The sequence below is a fragment of the Misgurnus anguillicaudatus genome, chromosome 21 (assembly GCF_027580225.2).
Source record: "Misgurnus anguillicaudatus chromosome 21, ASM2758022v2, whole genome shotgun sequence".
NCBI lineage: Eukaryota > Metazoa > Chordata > Actinopteri > Cypriniformes > Cobitidae > Misgurnus > Misgurnus anguillicaudatus.
In genome coordinates this window covers 27,904,526-27,925,756 of record NC_073357.2, presented here as the reverse complement: position 1 = coordinate 27,925,756, position 21,231 = coordinate 27,904,526, and the positions used below count along the sequence as shown (strand labels likewise).

The 21,231-nt window shown below is 36.7% G+C and overlaps 1 protein-coding gene across 3 annotated transcripts in view; it reads right to left on the bottom strand.

Moving 5' to 3' along the window:
- Window positions 1-18,327: 18,327 nt before the first annotated feature.
- Window positions 18,328-21,231, bottom strand: part of exoc6b (exocyst complex component 6B) — a 167,134-nt gene continuing 164,230 nt past the window's right edge. For all 3 annotated transcript variants that reach the window (XM_055200381.2, XM_055200396.2, XM_055200390.2), the window contains one exon: window positions 18,328-19,776. In XM_055200381.2, coding sequence (XP_055056356.1) covers window positions 19,650-19,776 — 127 coding nt within the window. In that variant the 3' untranslated portion in view covers window positions 18,328-19,649. The remainder of the gene's footprint in view (window positions 19,777-21,231) is intronic.

Sequence of the window (21,231 nt, the reverse complement as noted above, 5' to 3'; positions counted from 1 at the left end):
CACCTTTTAGACACTCTCCACAGGGATGCCATCATTAAACAAGAGAGGGGTCAGATTGGGGATGACCTGCCAAAGTACCTGACAGCGTTAGTTTCCATCGCTCCAACATCATCATGCAATGGTTTGCGGCCCACAACAGGATGCTGATTGAGCTGCTTTCGCCTTACTCTTCATTCCTTAACCCAATTGAGGAATTTTCTCAGCATGGAGATTGAAATATGATCGCCAGCGTTTGATGACATCACAGCAGATGCCTGCAAGGGCTGGATAAGACAGTAAAAGCCTCTTTCCATCGCAAGAAAAGATATTCATTGTGATGTGGATGAGACTTTGTGGCCCAACAGACAGGAACGTCAGGAGAAATTCCTACAGCACGGCATGTACATTTTTCCCTAAGGAGATTGTCCTATGTTTACATTTCTACTTTTTTTCTTTGTGCTATGCATTGTTGTCTTTTCCTTTCTGTATCACAATGACATGGTTTGTCAACAAACCTATAATTTACAATAATTGTCATCAAAACTTTAGCCATACAGTAGTTTACATCAAAACATCCCTTCAGAGTAAATTGTTATATTAACAGCATGACTAAGCAATTTGACTGGCTTATCCGTACACAATGAAACAAGGACTCATCATTCTGACATGTTCATTGACACAGATATTTACTTTTGAGAGATGAACTAAAGATTTTGAGTAAGAGACTTGCGTTTGCAGGTAGTTTTTTGCACAAAATGCACTTACTGTTTTGCAAATGTTAAGAATGATTCAAGAAATGTACCAAAGCGACTGAGAAAAACTGTAAATAAACACCCAGGCAACTATCAATAAAGATGTGATGTTCTGCTCCAGTGTTTTAAAGGACTTTGCATCAGCACATAAACCTCTTAAAGGGATAGTTCACCCAAAAACTGAAAATTCTGTCATCATTTACTGACTCTCATGTTGTAGACCTGTATACATTTCTTTGTTCTGATAAACACGAAAGAAGATATTTTGAAGAATGTTTGTAACCAAACCGTTTGTGGACCCCATTCACTTTTATAGTAGGAAGAAGAATACTATGGAAGTAAATGGGGTCCACGAATGGTTTGTTTACAAACATTTCTCAAAATATCTTCCTTCGTGTTTATCAGAACAAAGAAATATATACAGGTTTGTAAAAACGAGAGTGAGTAAATGATGACAGCATTGTCATTTTTGGGTGAACTATCCCTTTAAGCAGTAGCAGGTTATTGTTTATGTAGGTTTTACATTATACACCTTTCACGTCCGTTTTTAAAGGAAGTTGATAAAATCCACGTAAAAACGTTGTAGGTCTGGTTCTTGGTGGTGATGACTCACACGTGTTACTCATATACAGGGAGGGCATTCTGAGCCTGTGGTAATAAACCGAAGGAAGTGACCGTGAAAAATATGGGTACAGTGACTAATCTCCATTAAGCAAGAGCCAAACAGAGGATTATAGGTACAAATACTTAAAGGGTATAGCACACAAACAACAGACGTAAGTGGGATGTAATATCAATAATGACTAATTTTAAAGTACAATTTATACAGCTTGAACGCATTTAATGTTTCTTCATAGTGCTGAGTGCTAAATTCCTCATAAAGAACCGACTGTAATAAGTCGTTCGTCATTCACTGCATTGCTATTATAACATCAGGGCAACTCCAGCCTTAGTCATTCAGTAAGGCTGCACCGTAATAAGCTGTCACTGCGGATCTCACGATTCCTAAAATCGAGTTATATATATTTGACAGATAATAGATAGCAGATAGATTACTGGTAGATTGTTATCTGAAAATCATCACCATATCCCAACTCGCTCTGATTACACAGACCACGACCGGAATATGAAGTTCACCGGGAGGTCTGATGGCTTTCAGCTGCTAATCTGGTTTGCATTACAGTTGGTGGACGCAGTTTAGCCACAAACGTTTACAGTGCATACACTCATTACCTGATATAAAGGCTGAATCATTCTGATTTGCCTAATAAATCAATCCAGGTCATTCCCAGTGTTTCCAAGTCCTGAGACCTCAGAGCATGTTTGAATATAAACAGCTCTTTAACCGTAGACCCGTAGAAGATTATCAAGCATTAAAAAAGACCAGAGACCACTCTCTGAATCAGAAAATCAAGGAACACACAGAAAATCACATATATTAAAGGTGCAGTGTGTAATTTTTAGAAGGATCTCTTGACAGAAATGCAAAATAATATACAAAACTATATTATCAAGTGTGTATAAAGACCTTTCATAATGAACCGTTATGTGTTTATTACCTGAGAATTAGATTTTTTTCTACATACACCATTTTGGGCCGCCATGTTTCCACAGAAGCCCTTAACGGACAAACTTAAAAAAAGTTGTCTCAGACGATGACCTGTTTGTCCAATGGTGGCTACAGTAGCTTCTCTATGTGTTTCAAACGCCAGTGGTGAGCAGTGAATTGAGCCGTTGGTTGCAACTCACAACCTCACCACTAGATGCCGCTAAAATTTACACACTGCCCCTTTAATCATACTGTATCACCCTCACATCCATCCTGTACTTTCCCTACAGACTCATAACATCTCACCAAGTTTTTCATTAATACATTAATTACATATTATATTGCTTTCAAGCATTGTTTGTCTACACTTTTAAAAATTAAAGTTTCTAAAAAAGACTGTATGGCTCCATTAGTAACCTTTAAAGGGATAGTTCACCCAAAAATAAAAAAATTGCCATCATTTACTCACTTTTATGTTGTTACAAACCTGTATAAATGTTTTTGTTCTGATGAACACAAAAGATGATATTTTGAGGAATGTTTGTAACCAAACGATCAAAGGCCCCATAGACTTCCATAGTAGAAACAAAGAATAGTATTGAAGTGAATGGTGCTTTTGATTGGTTTGGTTACAAACATTGCTCAAGATTACTTGTTTTTGGGTGAACTATCCGTTTGTGAACTAAACATGTAGTTCACAAAGGTTTAACAAACTATGAAAAGGCAAGAAACACATTTTTTTGACTGAAATTTGACTGAAAGGTCGAGATTAAAGATGTCAAGGTTATATTTTTATGCAATGTTCTTAACATTACGTTGGATGATTTTATGTAGAAAACAGTAACAGACTTTCACAATCAGGCAGAGTCACATGTAATGTCACGATGATGTCATAATCTTTATATAAAAATTGTATTCATAAATATTTGCATACTAAACTGTTATTGGCCTTTGCAAAGCATGAAAGCCGGAAAACACTGAATGATGTTGAGCTCAAAGCTGCATTTAAACGTTATTAAACATGATTCAAAATAAAGGCCTGCATGTGGAGTTGTGTACAGCCTGTCAGAATCAAAGTTTCAAACACATTTATTCATAATAAACTCAACACAGTTACAATTTATTTTCAGTGTCCTGGTGTAAATCGACTGAACACACGACACCAGGCATAAAATCCAGAGATCAAAACACACGGCAAAGAACAATATAAATAAGTAACGAGAACTGCACACGAATATTTAGAGACCAAAAATCACAAGAAATTAAAATTATTATTCGAAACATGTTTGTACCAACTGCAGCGTCACAGGTCAAAAGGTAACGGCGAAGCAGTTCAAAAGGACATGTGTGCCCAACTATAACTCCAAACCAAGGTTGCCTCTAGGTCCATCTGGGGTTAATTGAACAACAAGATGCAGGAAGTGTGGTTCTTATTAACACTGTCAACTTTTTCTCATGTCCTCCTGTCACCCCTACCCTGTGATTCCAGCCTTTCCAATTGCCTTGCTAAACATTTGAATGCATATGCGTTTGAAATAAATGGCACTGTTTTCGGGAATTACTGGGTGTGGCAGAAAGTCGTGTACTTTTTACATATTATTTGGTATGTCATACAACATGTTTACCCAAGCAGCTTCTGGGAATTTCCAAAATGGCTAAAAATAGAAAATAGAAAGACAAGATCAGAGGAAGAGCCTGACAAAGGTGAATATTTCATAGACGCATACAAACTAAGTGATTTGTAATTAATGTTATCTTTCTTTCTTTATTGCCATTGCAACAGTTTTTTTTTTAGAGGAAATATCCAATGAATGCATTTAAAATCTCTGCTTTCCATATAGTTTTAATATTTCTGTTTCTCTAAATGCATACATATTCCTTTTTAGCATTTACATTAAAGGTGCAGTGTGTAATTTTTAGATGGATCTCTTGACAGAAATGCAAAATAACACACAAAACTATATGATCAGGGGTGTGTAAACACCTTTCATAATGAACTGTTATGTTTTTATTACCTTAGAATGAGACGTTTTTATCTACATTCACAGAAGGTCCCCTTACATGAAAGCCGCCATTTTGTGCCGCCATGTTACAGAAGCCCTTAACGTCTCTGACAATAGTCCCTTTCACACATACAGTCTTTACTGGTAATTTACTGGTAAATTGCCGTTAACATGTCATGTGTGAACAGAACCTTTCCGGTAAATCAGTGCTCCCAATTTACCAGTAAGACAGGTTGTAAGATTGCCAGTAATTTACCGGTAAGCGCTGTGTGTGAACGAAAATTATAGGATTACCGGCATTTAGAACGGATGACGTAAGACCGTGCTGACTTCGGGCCAATCATAGCGTTTTAATACAGATGACGCGTTTACCCCCGCAGTGTTAACTGACGTTTCCACACACATGCTGCTTGAAAGTTGAGCACACCTGAAGTTTACGTCCACATTTCTTCACCAAAGTTGTTTAAAACAGCTTACCGCCGAATTGCCGACGTCCTTAGCACGCCCTCTGTGAAGCCTAAAGTGCAAACAGTACTGTTGTTAAAAACGCATTTTCGGTTTGGTCATGAGCAACTTCGCGACTGTTTACCACAGACGTGAAAACAACAAAATACGGACCGTGGTTATGAACGACGTGGATTGTTTACAAATACAACACTGAGCTCGCCGCGTGCTACAGGTACTTCCGCTTTCTCAACAAATTTACCGGTATTTTGATACTGATGTGTGAATGATGTCTTACTGGTAAAATAACGGAACCCCACTGCGTGTATGAACAGCACATTTTTGTATTTACTGGTAAATTCATTCTGGTAAATTCATGGTAATTTACCAGAATTACTGTGTGAAAGAGGCTAATGACATGTTTTCCGGCGGGGACTACTGTAGCTTCTCTATGTGTTTCAAAGCGAGGGGTGAGCAGTGGACTGAGTCATTGGTTGCAATTCGCAATCTCACCACTAGATGCCGCTACAATTCACACACTGCACCTTTAAAGAGCCCCTATGGTCCGATTTACAATTTACATTTCCTTTGGTGTGTAAGTGTGTATTAGTACATGTTAACGATATGCAAAAGGTACAAACCCCAAAGTAAACGATGACTCGAGTTATTGTCTCCAACGTAAATCTCTTTTCTTGGACTACAACAAATGCACGGATTGTAGGCAACAGTTTACTTCTTGGGACTGATGATGTAGACAAGACCGACATGTAAGTAAACCTGTAAGCCTGTAAGTAAACTCCTGTTAGCATTGCAGTGTGAGCGAATCTTCCAAACATGGTAAGGAGTGTCACATTTCCGGCTGACCTCAGAGGTATTCAGGCCAATCACAACGTACAGATTAGCTGGCCAATCAGGGACACAGCGCTTCTCACATTGATAAGTTTTGTAAAAAATCAGGAAAGAGCTACAAAAATATATGTTTTTTAAACCATAAACCACGCAAACACATTGTATTATACCAAATACAAAAAATAACGTTAATTTTTAGCAATGAAATAGGTGCTCTTTAACCCTTTCTTTCACAAAGAAGCACCACACTTTGGGAAACCCAGAACATTTGCAACCTGCTACCCAATGACAAGCACATTCCCGATCCTCGAAACAGATGGAGGAGAGAAGAAACAGATGAGGGAGAAACGGTCGCATGTTCTTGTGCGAAAGCCTTTCAGATGTGCCGTGTGAGCGAACGGTTCAGTAGTAGGTTATCTAAGAGAGAAACAAAAAAAATATAATGATTCTCTAGTCTCATGCCAGTGTCTATGTCAAATTACTTTGTGATGTTTATTACAACGTAATTACGGCTTAATAACGGTTAATAGTTGCACAACAACACAAGTAAATATTTAATATTGTCAAAACGTCAGAACACATATTGAGCAAGTTTCGTCATTGTTTGCTGTGCTTAATTTACTCAACAAATGCTTTCGCTTTGTTCTCCTTTCCCTGCACACATCTGTTTGTGGAGTCAAAGGTTCAGAACTTTCAGTAACACTGAAAATGACACACACAGACACACACATTTCCAGCAAGAAGTCAATATGTCAGAAGACACCTTCACATTCTTATTTTTACAACGTTGTTCATGCAAAAACACATCTTACTTGGGTAAATCATTTGAAGGATTGTGACATTACCAAATAATGCCTTTTTGGGCATCCCACAAATAAGCCTTTCCTTCTTCCAATTTGATTCAATTTGTCACTCCTCATCATTGAGCAAACATCATGATAACATCTCAATTTATAACCAAAATAAAAAAATATATTTTATATAAAGTACACTCTAAAAACAAATGGTGCTAAATAGCACTAAAAGTGTTTCATTTATCATAGGGGAACCATTTTAAGTGCTATCGCACCTATGTAGTACCTGTGTAAAACCATATTGTGCTATATAGAACCATATTTAGTGCTATAGCACTTTGAACCATATTTAGTGCTATAGCACTAAAAATGGTTCGCCTATGATTACGAGCTTTAGAGGTTTTTTTTATAGTGAATGCTTTAGAAATAATACAAACATGACACCAGAAATAAATATTGCATTGATTCACTGAAGATTGGGACGGAGAAGATATGGTAAAGCCCTGGATGGAGGGAAGAATAGTTTGAACCATTCTTGATTTAAGAACATGTGGAGTCATTTTAGCCAGGAATGGCTATAAACGCTCCCTTTATGGAAGATCTCTTAAACGGGTCTGTTTTGACATCTTACCCTTTATTATTGGCATAAGAGATCATCATCTGAATCAAATTATTTATTAAAGGGGAGGTTTCCATTTCAGAACAAGTATCTAAAATAGAGCTATCAGCATTTGGAGAGTAACAGGACCCAAAAGAATCTGACAACCAAAGGAGTCCAATCTAATCTAACCACATTCCCAGCAACTACATTCCAACGCAGTTATTCAATCCGATTCGGTCTGAAGCGGGAAGGATGTCAGTATCTGGTCCTTTGTTGGTCTTGCATGGGATGCATTCAGCTGATGAATGAAATGTGGTTTAGGTTTTCCAGTACACTTTTATTGGTGTCAGAACAAAACAGGGTCCTTATTTACTCTCCGTTTTTGTCTTTAAAGGGAATGCAAGTCAAACATTTTGTTAAAGTAAATGTGCAGACTTAAAATGAGAATCTCAGGTGTCCTACAGCAATAGCTGTACCATATGTAAAGTGTAATGTACTTTTATTTGTGGTGGGTTCACCATGCAAACAGCGTTCCTATACAAGCAGTGCACCAGACAGACAGTTAAAGATGAAGTGATTGAATGGTTAGGTGGATGGAGATGGACGGCTCAATGATGACCCCCACTACGCTCGGGCTTTGTGCGGGCCAGCGCTATTAGCATCTCCATGTGACAATAAATTGCCAATCACACAAACAGACATTCCCGCACACCCTCGGCGCTTCACAGCAATGATGGATTGGCCCCTTTGGGCCTGTGTAAGAACAAGGGTGTGTGTCGCTGTCAGTGTTCAAATTAAAGCCTAAACCCCTCCCAGAACCCCCCAAACACCTTGACTGAAGGGGAGGACACACAGAGAGCTCAGAGGAAGCCGGAGTTTTGTTTCCGTAACCTTTGACTCCTGAAGACCATCAATAACCTCCCAGTAGCACAGAAAGAGGGAGGGTGGGCCGCCATCCATCTTCATCGAAAGAGAGGAGAACGTGCGCTCGCTGTCTCTCCACCATCACTCCATCTTCTGCCGCACTCTCACTTTCACTCTCTCCCGTTTTTCGCACTTTTGGATGAATGGTTTGTTTGAGGGATATCTTTGCCTGTTAGATCTTCAAATTTATTGAGATTTTTAAAACTACAGTATGTAAACAGTTGATTTTGCAACTTTACAAAAGAAAAAATGGTTCTTTACTGACAAAACATTTATTTAACCTCCTAAGACCTAGATGACCTAAGACCCACATACCTGTACATGGACATCCTATTTTTTTGTTGTTTGCACCATAATACTTAATTCTGTGTAATTGGAGCCTGTTGTACACAAACATGGACAAATACACTGCTTAATGTTCCAAGAAAAATATTTGGTTATATTTATAGGTTTTTCCTAAACACAAAATAGCTGGAAGAAATCTGAAAAAAAGACAAACCAAAACTCGAGTCTTAGGAGGTTAAAAAAAAACTAATTTTCTTTAATGCCCCACAATGCCATATAATAATTAATTTGGCAAAAATATACAAAAATAAATATCCAAAAAATTAAGAGAATAACAAAAAGCTTCAGAAAAATAAAACATAGACTGACTACAATTTTATCTGTTATTAATATGAGTTGATCATCACTTTATATTTTGTAGCATTTCTCCTGGGCCTTGACTTTCGTTTATACTCCAAGCACACGTTTTTTTTTTGTGAGCGTATCACGAATTTCTGTTTATGTGTCATTGTCACGTATTGGTTACTCAACTGCTTCTTTCCTATTTTCAAACCATTTTCGCTTCGGTTTAGGGTTAGATTTGGTTTTTGCATTAGGATGTCACATAACGTTTATACTATTTTTTTTCTTTTTTGCCTGGCATTTGGGTTAGAGTTTGGTTTGGGTAAGGATGTCATTTTATGTAAATCTAACCCTAAACCAAAGCGACACACTGTAAGAAAATAGGACAAAACAGTAACCAATATGTGACAATGACAAGTAGAAAGAAGTTTGTGATATGATCAACCCAATATCACGCAAATACGTGACAAATGTCACGGTTTGGCCGCGTTTGAACGTGAGCATGTCACGTTTTCCGTTTGTGTCACTTTCACGTTTTGGTTACTCAACTGTTTTGTCCTAATTTCTTACCATTGTCGCTTCGGTTTAGGGTTAGATTTACATAAATGACATCCTTACCTAAACAAACTCTAACCCCAACGTCAGGCACCAATTGGTTAAAGTTTAGAAAATATAAAAGAATAAGTATTGTATCTTATAAACCAATACTTAAAGTGACAAATACTTAAAGTGACATATAACACAAGCACCAAATCTAACCCTAGGCCGAAGCGAAAATGGTTTGAAAATAGGACAACAAAGTTGAGTAACCAAAACGTGAAAGTGACACAAACGAAAAACGTGACATGCTCATGTCAAACGCGGCCAAACCGTGACATTTTCGCGTTGGTCCATGCGTGAAGTGGTCACGTATTTGCGTGATATAGGGTTGCAACATGAAAAAACTCTGAGATTCGTGACGATATCACGAAAAATAATCCAAAAATTACATGACTATAGGTACGTAATTTCGTGAGACTGGGCTGTCCGAGCACATCATTGCAACATGATTCAAGTTTTTCTTACATCCTTAATAAGATATTTTCATAAAAAGCAAAGACAAATTTGTCCAAGTTGGACATCTGTCTTGGCCGGGACTGTATGTTTAGTAGAGGAAAAATATCAGTGTCTTCTGGGTTTGAAGTAAAACCACTTTTGTCCTTTCCCAGGTAGAAGAACCCACCATGTTTGCTTTGTTTAGCTTATTACAGTTTTTTTAATTGCTTTGGTGCATTTCCCAAATCATTCTTAAAATTGGCAAAATAATGCCACAATTTGTACAAACTGCACAACATCATGGATGTCCTGCAAAAGCCTTTACCTAAATTTTTATGTCTATAAACATGTCAGTCCCATCGAGATGGTTGTTCATGAACAGGACAGTCAAAATGTTTAGCCATGTTGTCAATATACCAAGCGTACACAATTATGTGTGTCAGTATTTTCTGATGTAAACTGTGGACAAATTCACATTTTCACCTTTTTTCTGTAAACAAATTACACACATTGAGATTTTGAAAAAAAATCATATTTTACAGTACAAATAAAAAATTACAAACAAAATTATAAAAGCTGGCTAGAAAGGTAATCTAAATTAGAAAAGCTGTAGACTGTAAGACATGTAAAATTTTCTCGTACTAAAAATTTCAAGATTCACTTGACAGCAACTTATCAATTCAGTTCACATTCACAAAAGACTAAAAAAACTAACTATGAAAAACATGCTTACGGTAACAGATTATAACACAAAGGTCATCCATTTTGCATGACATGACTTGTACGATAAACTAATTCCTAAATGTTTTGAGGTGTAAGACTATTCAACAGAAAGCAGTATAATGTATTTGATGAAAATGACATACTGTAATCAATTGAAAATAGCAAACAGCAGACAATTATACATAATCATCTGCATGATTATACCAAAGCATTTGCTGTTTGTCTAAACAGACTGATCTCACGGAAAGTCGTGTTACAAAATTTGATCAATTTATTCATGTCCATGGCATGAAATTCTGTTTTTCTTGAGCACTAATGTCTTTTTCGTGACACGCGCACAAATTTCTATAAATAGTTTTTTGTGTGCATTGCACGACTTTCTTTTTCGTGTAGTTTTATGTATTGTTTTTTCGTTTTTTCCCCCTATTTTCTTACAATTGTCACATGGGGTTGAGGTTAGAATCACTTTCTGTTACATTTTTAGACATCCTAACCCAAACCCCAACTCCAGGCGAGAATAGTTTAAAACCGGAAGAAAAACATGTAGAAAGCAATACATAAAAGTACATCCTAACCCAAAACTCAAATCTAACCCCAAGCGACAATAATAAAAGAGGGAGAAACTTAGAAAACAATATATAAAATGACACGAAAAAGAAAGTCGTGCCACGGACACGAGAAACTATTTATAAAAATTTATGCGACTGACACGAAAAAGAATTCATACTTTTATGTATTGCTTTTTCTTCCACGTTTAAAACTATTCTCGCCTGGAGTTGGGGTTTGGGTTAGGATATTTAAAAATGTAACAGAAAGTGATTCTAACCCCAACCCCAAGCAACAATGGTAAGAAAATAGAAAAAAAACTATTAGAAAACAATAAAATGACACGAAAAGAAAGTCGTGCAACCTACACAATAAACTATTTATAGAAATTTGTGCGAGTGTCACGAAAAAGCTGATTTTTGTGCCATGGACATGAATAAATTGATAAAGTTTTGCGTGAATATAACACAACTTTCCATGAGATCATGTTGCATCTAAAACAATGACAGCTTGCTTTTATGTTGTTCACAACTGACTTGATGATGTGGAGATTAATCTTTTTCTGTCAGATTTTGTTGGAGTTTACCCTTACGAAAATAACCCATGGTTTTATTGTGATAAAAGTGTAGTAACCATGTTTTTTTTTTTTTTTTGGTGTATTGATTACTATCAGCAAAACCATGGTTTTACTACACTAACCATAGTTTTTTGGTTTTAACTGTAGTATAACCATGGTTAATTTTCGTAAGGGTAGCCTTCTCAATATAGTATACTGTCCACATCAAACAGCTTTCATGACTGCTGTTAGATAAACCGCTGTGTACAGACTGAAAGACAGAAGCTGAGATAAGTACCCAGATGACTATTTCCATAATCAGTCTGGTATAAACCCAGACACTATGCAAATCTGGGTCCTGTCGCTGTTCTTCCTACTATAGCTTTTTATCTGACCCATTTGCACACATTTCAACAATAACTTCCAGCATCAGCTCATAAACATGCAGGTTATTTTTACCTCGCTTCCGTATGAGACAAAGATCGGTGGGTGAGCGTACTATCTGCTTTTGCCATTGCCGGTAAAACGGTCTTTCATCTGTTCAACTTCTTAAGGGACATTATATTCCACATTCTTCTGCACGCTATGATGTTGTCCGTGTCCCAAACACACACACTCGCTCATCTCTGTTTTTCTCTGGATGCTGAGACAGGACTTGTTCACCGAGACAGTGACCTCACCTGAGCTATGCTGCTGTGGACATGGCCACTTTCACTACATACATTCATCAATGTCTCTCTCTAATGGACGGCATTTTGGCACAGCCAGAGGAATCAGTGAAAACTTGCACTTAGTAAAATGTGCAATCATAAGCACATACAGTATTGACTAAAGTCTGATAAACTATAGATGATTAGGAGCACTCAGTCATTGACTTCAACCTTTAACATGATCTTAGTCAACATTAATGATATATAGGTTATATCTTCACAGAATGTGAAGGATGATTTTATATGGAAAACGATATATCACAAAAAATGACTTTTTCACCGGATTTTCACAGGCAGGGTCACGAATGCTAATTACACCCCACCATTCCTTTCAGCTTGAATTGTTATAAAAGTGTTATATATTTTTCCAGGAAGCAAAACTGGACTTCCCACAATTGTTGTAAAAACAGTGTCTGACTCCAAAAATGTTAGTTTTTGCAGATCTATATACAATACAACATTCCAGTTTGCCAATGGAAGTAATCTGCTAAAAGTGACACTTTTACTGACAAAATGCTGCTTGTTTCAAAATGTAAGTAGGTGAGACATATCCTGTACCCAGATACAATAGGCCTGCTATGTTATCCTATATTCTACAAATTGATATGCATACAACACTGAAAAAAATGATTCATTGAATTTAATCAATTTTTTTAAGGTAAGTGGTTGCAATCAATTTATTTAAGCTACATTTAAACAAAAAAGATTAGTAAAGCAAAGTAAAATATAAAACTTTTGTTTAAATGTAGCTTAAGTGGGTTGATTGCAACCACTTACCTTGGGAAAATTGATTAAATTCAATGAATCCTTTTTTGCAGTGAAGAATGGATCATTTGTAATATCGATTTTACAATACAAATTCAATGCACACCTGGGTGATTCTCACGAAACCATTGAAACACAACGGCACTAATGATTTTAGCTTTAAAATGTGAAATATAGTAACATTAAAAAGCATCAGAATTAACACAATACTGTGTTCTACCTTGCACAATGTGTGATTTCAACATAAGAATTTATAATTGGAAATTTTATCTAATTTTCTGCTGAAATTCTTATTACCGCAATGTGTCCGGCTGTGTTTGAACATGCGTTATGTTGTAATTTAATCAAATTAACACAAAAATATTAAGAAAAAAAATAAATGGAGGTTTTGCTAGACTACTTTAGATGACAGAAAAAATATTTACTGAATATTCATGTATAATAATAATGAAGACAAATTAGGAAAATGATGTGTCCATGCCTGATGTTCTCATCCTCCGCAACACTTTTTGAGAACAGTTTAAGCACACATACAGAATTTTAATAAAGTTTGATTTTGAGTGACCAAGCACATGGACCAGTTACTTCAAGATGGCTACCAAGTAAGATCATTTTTTACAGTTAATTTGAAATATTGTCTTGTCAGAATGCTTACACGACATTTTGATTATCATTACCGCAACAGATGCTTATTAAATGTTAACTTAATTAATAGAAGCATAATACTTTGATTTTAAATGCATGTGCAGAATCTTCAAATTATGTTCTTTCAGGTTTGTCATGTCATTTTGAAAATATGTCAGTGTTGATGTTTTCTGACTGTTGCGGTAATGAGATTTTTTTAGGACTAATTTTTTAAATTATGTTACAAAAAGTGTTAAATGATAAGTAAAAGTTTTTAAATTAATGTTCCCATTTACTCCAGACTTTGTTTTTCAATGTCTGGTGGGAAAAAAAGTAAATTTAAGCAATTTTTACATTTTCATGCTTGACATTTTTAAAACCAAGTTTTCGTGAGAATCACCCACCTATTTTTCTTTGTAATGGCCAAATTGAGGACATTGGTGATTTTTTTTGCTCTGCTTAAACAACATGCAAACATGAGCACTGATTATGATAAGAGATATTTCATCTTCTCTATCTACTCTTTTCTTCACATGCTTGCACATGCAAATCATCGCAATAATAATGTGAATATATCAATGCAAACACCAATGTTATTCATGGTCCATGCTTATTCTTCAGGTTTAATATTTCTAGTATGCAAACTTTTTCAGTAGTTCCTGACATGATCAGCTTCTACCAAATGTAATGTAAAGGGTTAAATTACCGAAGAAAACAGCACACGCTTGACTTGAGGATTAAACGTCATAGAAATCTGTCCAAAAAGGACTGGGTCGTCAGATTCCTTCACCATGGGTTAGTTGACAAAAGTACAAATCATTCATGCAAGTTCTTTTTCTCTGGGCGTAAGAAACAATTCATCTTCAGTTTTACATTTGGCTCAACAGGCCCGAAGCTGCCAGAACTTCCGAACTTCGCCCTCAGTCCTGGGGCTGGAGGGTGGGAGACAGGCACTGAGATGGGCAGTAGGAGGCAGGATTCATCATCCGGCTCTAAGCTGGCATCGCTCGGTCCTTGAACCCTGACAAAAAGCCTGTCGCGCTCAAGTGAGCCTCAAAAGATTTGTTTCGCCAAACATGTGGGGGATCCGCAGTCCTGGAGGGCCACGGTGACTCTTCCGAGAGGATGAAGAAGTGGACATGGAAAATGTGATTGTGGTGTGGTCACAGTTCAGCGATGCTCTCCACACACAGTCATAAATGAGGTGGCAGGGGGCAGACATCACTGCATGATCGCACAGAATTGGATACAGCAGGTTTTATTCGTCACCATGAGGAGAGAAAAACAATGGAGTGGAAATAAACAAGTTGTTTACTAGGTCTGTAAAATATTAAAGTTATAAACCATGGGGTAATTTTATCCAAAGACTCATCTAATAGTCAGCCACCATTGACCACTATAGTAGTAGTCTTCACGAGTCCACTTAGATCTGAAAACCCGAGGTTCGACCCGAGACCAGAGTAGGTTTGTGTCTAAAGTTTCACGTGTGCCTTGAACACGGGTCAGGTATAATATTAGGGGCATTTGGTCTTGGATAATTTGAAAATGAATGTGTTTTTGCAGAACGGACCCAAGAAGACACAAACTATCTCGCAAGTGTGCATCAAGTGGTTTTCCAATGCCTCCTCGGAGAACATGACGTCGGTAGTTTTTTGAGAGTCTAAAGCAATTAACACTGTGAAGCTGGGATTTATACTGAAAAATCTATTAGCTGTTTTAAATTGAAATGCATATTTTATCATAATTATTCATGTTTTAAATATTCTGAATATTTTTTTCTTACATTCCAATTTAATAATATTTCATATTTTTTTATCTTAATATTCTTTAAAAATTATTATGCCATTTTATTGTCATATCTAATTAGTGACATAAAATGGTCTTAAAAAGACAATACTATCGACTATCGCCATTATTTCTGGGGCAATTAACCGACCTACGAAAAGTAGCTACCGTGACAGGCCTACTCCTCGGTTTGCCAAGAGTGCTTGAAACATTGTGCGGCTGGCGGTAGGTAATTTCAGACCTTTCAAACAATTTTGAATAAACATTTTAGCGTGCATGCGGGGCTGCACACACATCGATGTCATTTATATTAGGGTCCAGTCGGGTCGGGTCTAATTTTCTCGGATTTGTCTCAGGTCGGGTCTTTCTTTAAATAAAAATTATTTATGCACGTTGGGTTCGGGTAAAAAGTGATTTGGGTCAGGTACATTTCTTTAGGACCCGAGAAGACCTCTACACAACCCTACTACCTTTGCAATTTGGAGTGGTTCTTTCCACTTACTATGAGGGTCTGGCTTAACAAAATGAAGGGTGACATCTTATAAACAAACCCTATTGCTGGACTTCTAAGATACAAATATACACACTTTAGTGAATCATTTTAATTAAAAGTTTCTGCAAAGCTATATTCAAGAGCTTAGATGCAAAACCCTGCGATTGTATCTGACAAATTAGCATCTTTGATAAAGCTCTAATGTTTAGGTTCAGTCATTTCACTTTATTGGCAATGAAAAGGTTATTAGTTAGTTCACTCTTAGAAAGTTAATGTGTTAAGCTTTTTGTGTTAAGCTTTTAACACATTATGTGTAATTTTAACACATTGGGCTCTATCTTACACCCAGCGCAATGCAGCGCAATGCGCGACGCAAGTGTCTTTCGCTAGTTTCCACCCTAATTTTCACGTTTAGCGCCGCGTTGTTTAAATAGCAAATGCATTTGCGCCCCCTTTTGCGCCCATGGGCGTTCTGGTCTGAAAACGAGGTGTGTTCAGGCGCATTGTTGGCGCGTTGCTATTTTGAGGCAAATAAATAGACTACGCCATTGACCAACAAAAACCTGGTCTAAAGTCTAAAGTCAATGACGCAATAGTGTTTTATGTTATTTAAAGAGCGCATTAGTAATATGCGCCTATAAACGGGAGGACAACGCGGGTTTGCTTATCACAAAGTACTGTACATGAATGCGCAGCAGCACAAAAATGCTTTTAAATATGAAAGATTAAAGTATTGAATGTAAAAGATTATTATTGAGTCTCTTGGACATAAATGAGGACTAATTATGAGACGTTAGAAGGCGCAAAGAGCTGCTTCAACTGTAGCTTGGTAAGTAAATAAATGTTTTGCTTTAAACAAATGCATCTGTTTTTAAATGTTTTTTTTTAATGCTACCTCACGGATTTATTGTATATTATGACTCTGTACCTGCGGATATGGTGAGATGAGAAACATTTTAAGTAATGCTTAAAAAAAACTCTTTGCTTAAAAAAACGCTGTCCAAAGTGCTGAAACGTGAGGAGAGCCGTTTGTAAATTCTTTATCTCCTGTTTGTTACAAATAAAGTATTTTTAGAGTACAAACCTTATCTTACATACTTGTAAATTATTTTTTGATGATATTGGATAACCATACATTTAAAGCAATTACAAGCCTGCTTTTTTACTTCCATGACTAAAAGAAAACGGGTTTTAAAGGTTTTAATAACAAAATAACAATTTCAATACAAGTGAAAAACAACACAATTATTTAACATTAATCTTAAACTGGGTTTCTTCTTCCGCTTAGTTTTTCAATTTACAAATTTCGTCATCTAAATAGGGTTTAGACATAGCGCCAGCGCAACTTGCTTTTAAAGGGGATGGGAGCTGTGACTCTCATTGGTTTACTGCACGTTATGCCCAAAATACTCCCATTACAATAGGACCAACCCTTTTCGACCATGCGCTCGGCGCACAAACCATTTTTCCCGTCGTTAAATTAGCAAAAGTGGATTCGGACACGCCCATTTAGACGTTGCGCTGTGCGCTTTAGACAATGCACTTAGATTGTTAAAATAGGGCCCCTAATGTGTCATTTCCTGTTGATTTTTAGTTAAAATAAAACACAAGTTGTGTTAAAAGTAACACAAAATGTGTTGTTTCAATAATAATAACAGAGATGGGTGGATTCTGAGACAGTGCATTTAGTGTGTTTTTAACACTTTAAAATTTTGTTAATATTTAACAAATTTGACTCTTTTGCTGCAAAACCTTCTTGGTAAATGCAAAAATCTGTTCACTGTCTTTTCTGAATAAAGATAAATGGAAAAAATCAATATAGTTACATATTCAGAAAACCTTCTTTATCCAGGTAAAAAACGTGCAGTTCGACAATCGAAATCCATACCATCATTCATGCAATTCTTGAATGCACGTACAGAACTTTGCAAAAAAAATCTTTGGGCCATTTTTGCCAAAAAAACTATTTCTAAGTGGCCTGAGGCTGGGATTAAGTGAATTTGAAGCAGAAGTATTTGTTGAAGGTATAATACATGCCGAGAGCTTGGAGTTACAGTAATATCATTATCCCATTTAGCGGCTTTTGCATCTGAGATCCTCATATTTCACCATAGACTATAATAGGTCCAGTATTCATAGATGCTATAGAGCAGTGGTCTCCAACATGGTGCACGCCAAAGCACATTCTAATAAAAGCCTCAATTTTAATATGTATTTATTACATATTTTATATTAGCTTAGCTACTTTTATGCATGTTAAAATTCCAAACAATGATAAAGCATATCAACAAGTAAAATAAAATCAAGTAAAAGAAAAAAGTTTTGAGTAGACTATATCAAAAACGTAGCCCTCCAGATTGTTTTATCCATAAAAGATTGGAGACCCCTGCTACAGAGCATAGATGTAATTGCTTGAGAGCATCAGAACATGTTGAAGGTTACTAAAATTTCTCATCCCCTGCCCCAAAAAGCAAGTGAAACCTTATATGTGCATTATTTGTGCGTGCCAAATAAGAAGTCACTTCAAAAATTACAAACAATTAAAGCATTTAAATGAAAGAAGTCTCAGACATTCTTGCTTGGTTTATAATATATCTGTTGCCATTTGTTTTATTCATTAGTATTGTAATATAAGTCATTAGTGGTTTAATATATCAATCTGTACAGCGTACAATCCCTCTCAAAATAAAGTCTGTATCGTCACAGCTGTCTGTTAAGCCAGCATGTTCTTGTGCTCTCCAACACCGTCCATTCCTCGGACCAAGTGCAGGGGTTGTGAGGAAACCACCATAATCAATTATTGGCATGGAATAAGTCAAGGCACACAAAGGAAGAGCTGAAACCAGAAAACGACACTGGGAGCAAATGCGAGCAGGCACAGATACTCACACACAAAAAAATAATCTACATGGCATTTGTTCTGTGCACAAATATGAAGAGTTCCCTTTGCATTTTAATGACTCTGTGTCCATTTTAAGCCTGCAAATACAGTTTTAAAAATAAAAGAAAAGCTCCCTTTAAACTAAACAATCATTGCCACCTAAAACCCTCAGATCAATTTTTTAAACAACTAAACATAATATTGCACCCACATTCCAAATATAGAAAAAAACATTGATGGTATGGGAAGACATTGTTTAAATACTAAAAGCATTTAAATTCATTTTAAATGTGCTTGTGTGCGACAACTAAACTAATCACACCTCCAAAGCTGCCACTCAACCGAAAGCCAGTCTTGAATCAAACATAACATCAACCTAGGATTATTATATCCTGGATGTAACAGACTAAATATGGGTAGTTGCATGTGTAATTACTTTACATTTTAAAAAAAACTAAGAGGGCATTAACTGAACTCCCCTGTGCTGGAAAGTCACTTAAATGCAAAAGCAGCCTTGATTCCTCTGTTAAAACACTGATTCATATCGTCATAGATATGAATGTTACATGTGTAAGCGACTACAAAAGCAACATTCATAAGTTAGTGCTCCTCTTTTTTAACATTGCATCAAATGATGGAATACAATATCCACCATACAGAGTAACTAGTTTTAAAGTTAAATAAAAAGGCAAACAAAATTCTTGCTTTAGCACTTGTAATGGCAATTTCAACTGTGTGACAGGAAGTTAGTGTGACAGAATAAAAGTCCTATTATAAGAAACTAAAGGTGAGCCGAATGCCTACAGTATGCAGTCATATAGGAAGACTCAAGTTGAAGCTGGAAATGGACACCGTACCACACAGGCACAGGATGGCAAATTTGGCCGCACCTTTGGGAGAGGTGCATGCTTACATTATAAGGGACAAGTCGTTTTTATTGGTCTGCTAATGCATGTCCACGTTCCGGTGATGGCAGATCATTAGGATGTCTGCGGGTGCGTTGGCATTCTCAGGCCTGGTTGGTAGCGATGAGATTTCTCAGTTGTTTGACGACAGTGTCTATGAGCTTCTGCTTATCCCGCTCGTTCTTACGAAACGGTGCAAACATGTTGTTCTTACGACTGGTGTCCTTCATCCTGCAAACAATGAATGATTGAAACATATGAGACCGAAAGCAATTTGGGAAGTTGCAAATGATTGTTTTCCTCCACTTTATACTTTAATTTATGCACATAATTAAATACCAAGTAAATCAAACTATAAAAGAGGATTAGAGGTTGAGCAGAGACAGAAAGTGGAGAGTGGCTTCATTAAAAGCAAGGAAACTTTATGGCTCCAAAACCTACAAATTAGTCACTTAACTTTTTACTGTGATTAAAGGGCATATGACCTGAAAACAAGCCAAAGAATATGAGAAATTGAGCCCGTTTCCACTCGCATACCATGTTGGTCACAAAGTGCTGCATCCCTAGAGAACTCAATGAAGGGACAACTGAGAGCTTTTTCACGTTGCGGTTCAATGGAGCAGTTCTGCATGGAGGTTCTAATGAGCTGCCCACTTTCCTGCCACTTGTGCCAAACGCCTATTCTCAGTAGCATGGGGATCACTGAGCCAATGAACACACATTCCTGTCGCTCGCAAGCAGACGAACTGTGCCAGAGTCTCGGCACCACAGCCTGACACAATACTAAATGACCTATCATCAGTTAAAAACATTTCGGTTCTACATCGTTTGAACATTCAAAGGGATATATAGTGGAAAATGTACTTTGCTAGCACCTTTGATATGCTACATTTAAGAGAGTTCATTTAGAGACTTTGACTATTCGTAATAAAGGACATATAAATACAGTAGTGGCCAAAGTTAATGACTTGAACATCTTTATTAAAAATTAAGAACACCTTTATAGGTCCTTTATTCATATATTTTAGTAAAGATGCATTAAAAATTTTGTATGAATGTTGCATTCGTGTGTTTGGTGTATAAACCAAAGCCCGGCTTTAAAGGAATAGTCTACTCATTTTCAACACCAAACCATGCCACCACCTCAACCAAGAATTGCCGACACATCCCTCCAGGCCAGCCGACAGTCTTGCCTGGGCCCGGGACAAGATAATCTTGGAGGGCCCCTCGGCCCTCCTACTTTTTACTGGTAACAAGACATTTGGCATTATCAGATTCATGACCCACGAATATTGCATTATTATACATTAATGTAGTACTGACACTATATACTGACACAAAAAAACTTTTATTTATATAACGTCGTCAACCCCCTCTTTTGAAAACCTCTATTTTCTTCTTCTCTTTTCTTTTCTGAGCACCGGACTTGTGCTGAGTCTGACCAGATTTTTTGAGCGTACTGAACTTCAAATCAAATGACATCATAAAATTTTGATGAGTGGCCAAACCATTTTTCTGTTGGGCGGGGGGTTTCTTGACCACTATTTCAAGTATAGGAAGAAAACAAATAAAATGTTTTTTATGTATCTTAAATACAGTCACCTCCATAAATATTGGAATAGAAGCACATTTTGTGTTATTTTAGCTGTTTACCAAAATGTATTATAGTTACAGTTTATTTTGAGG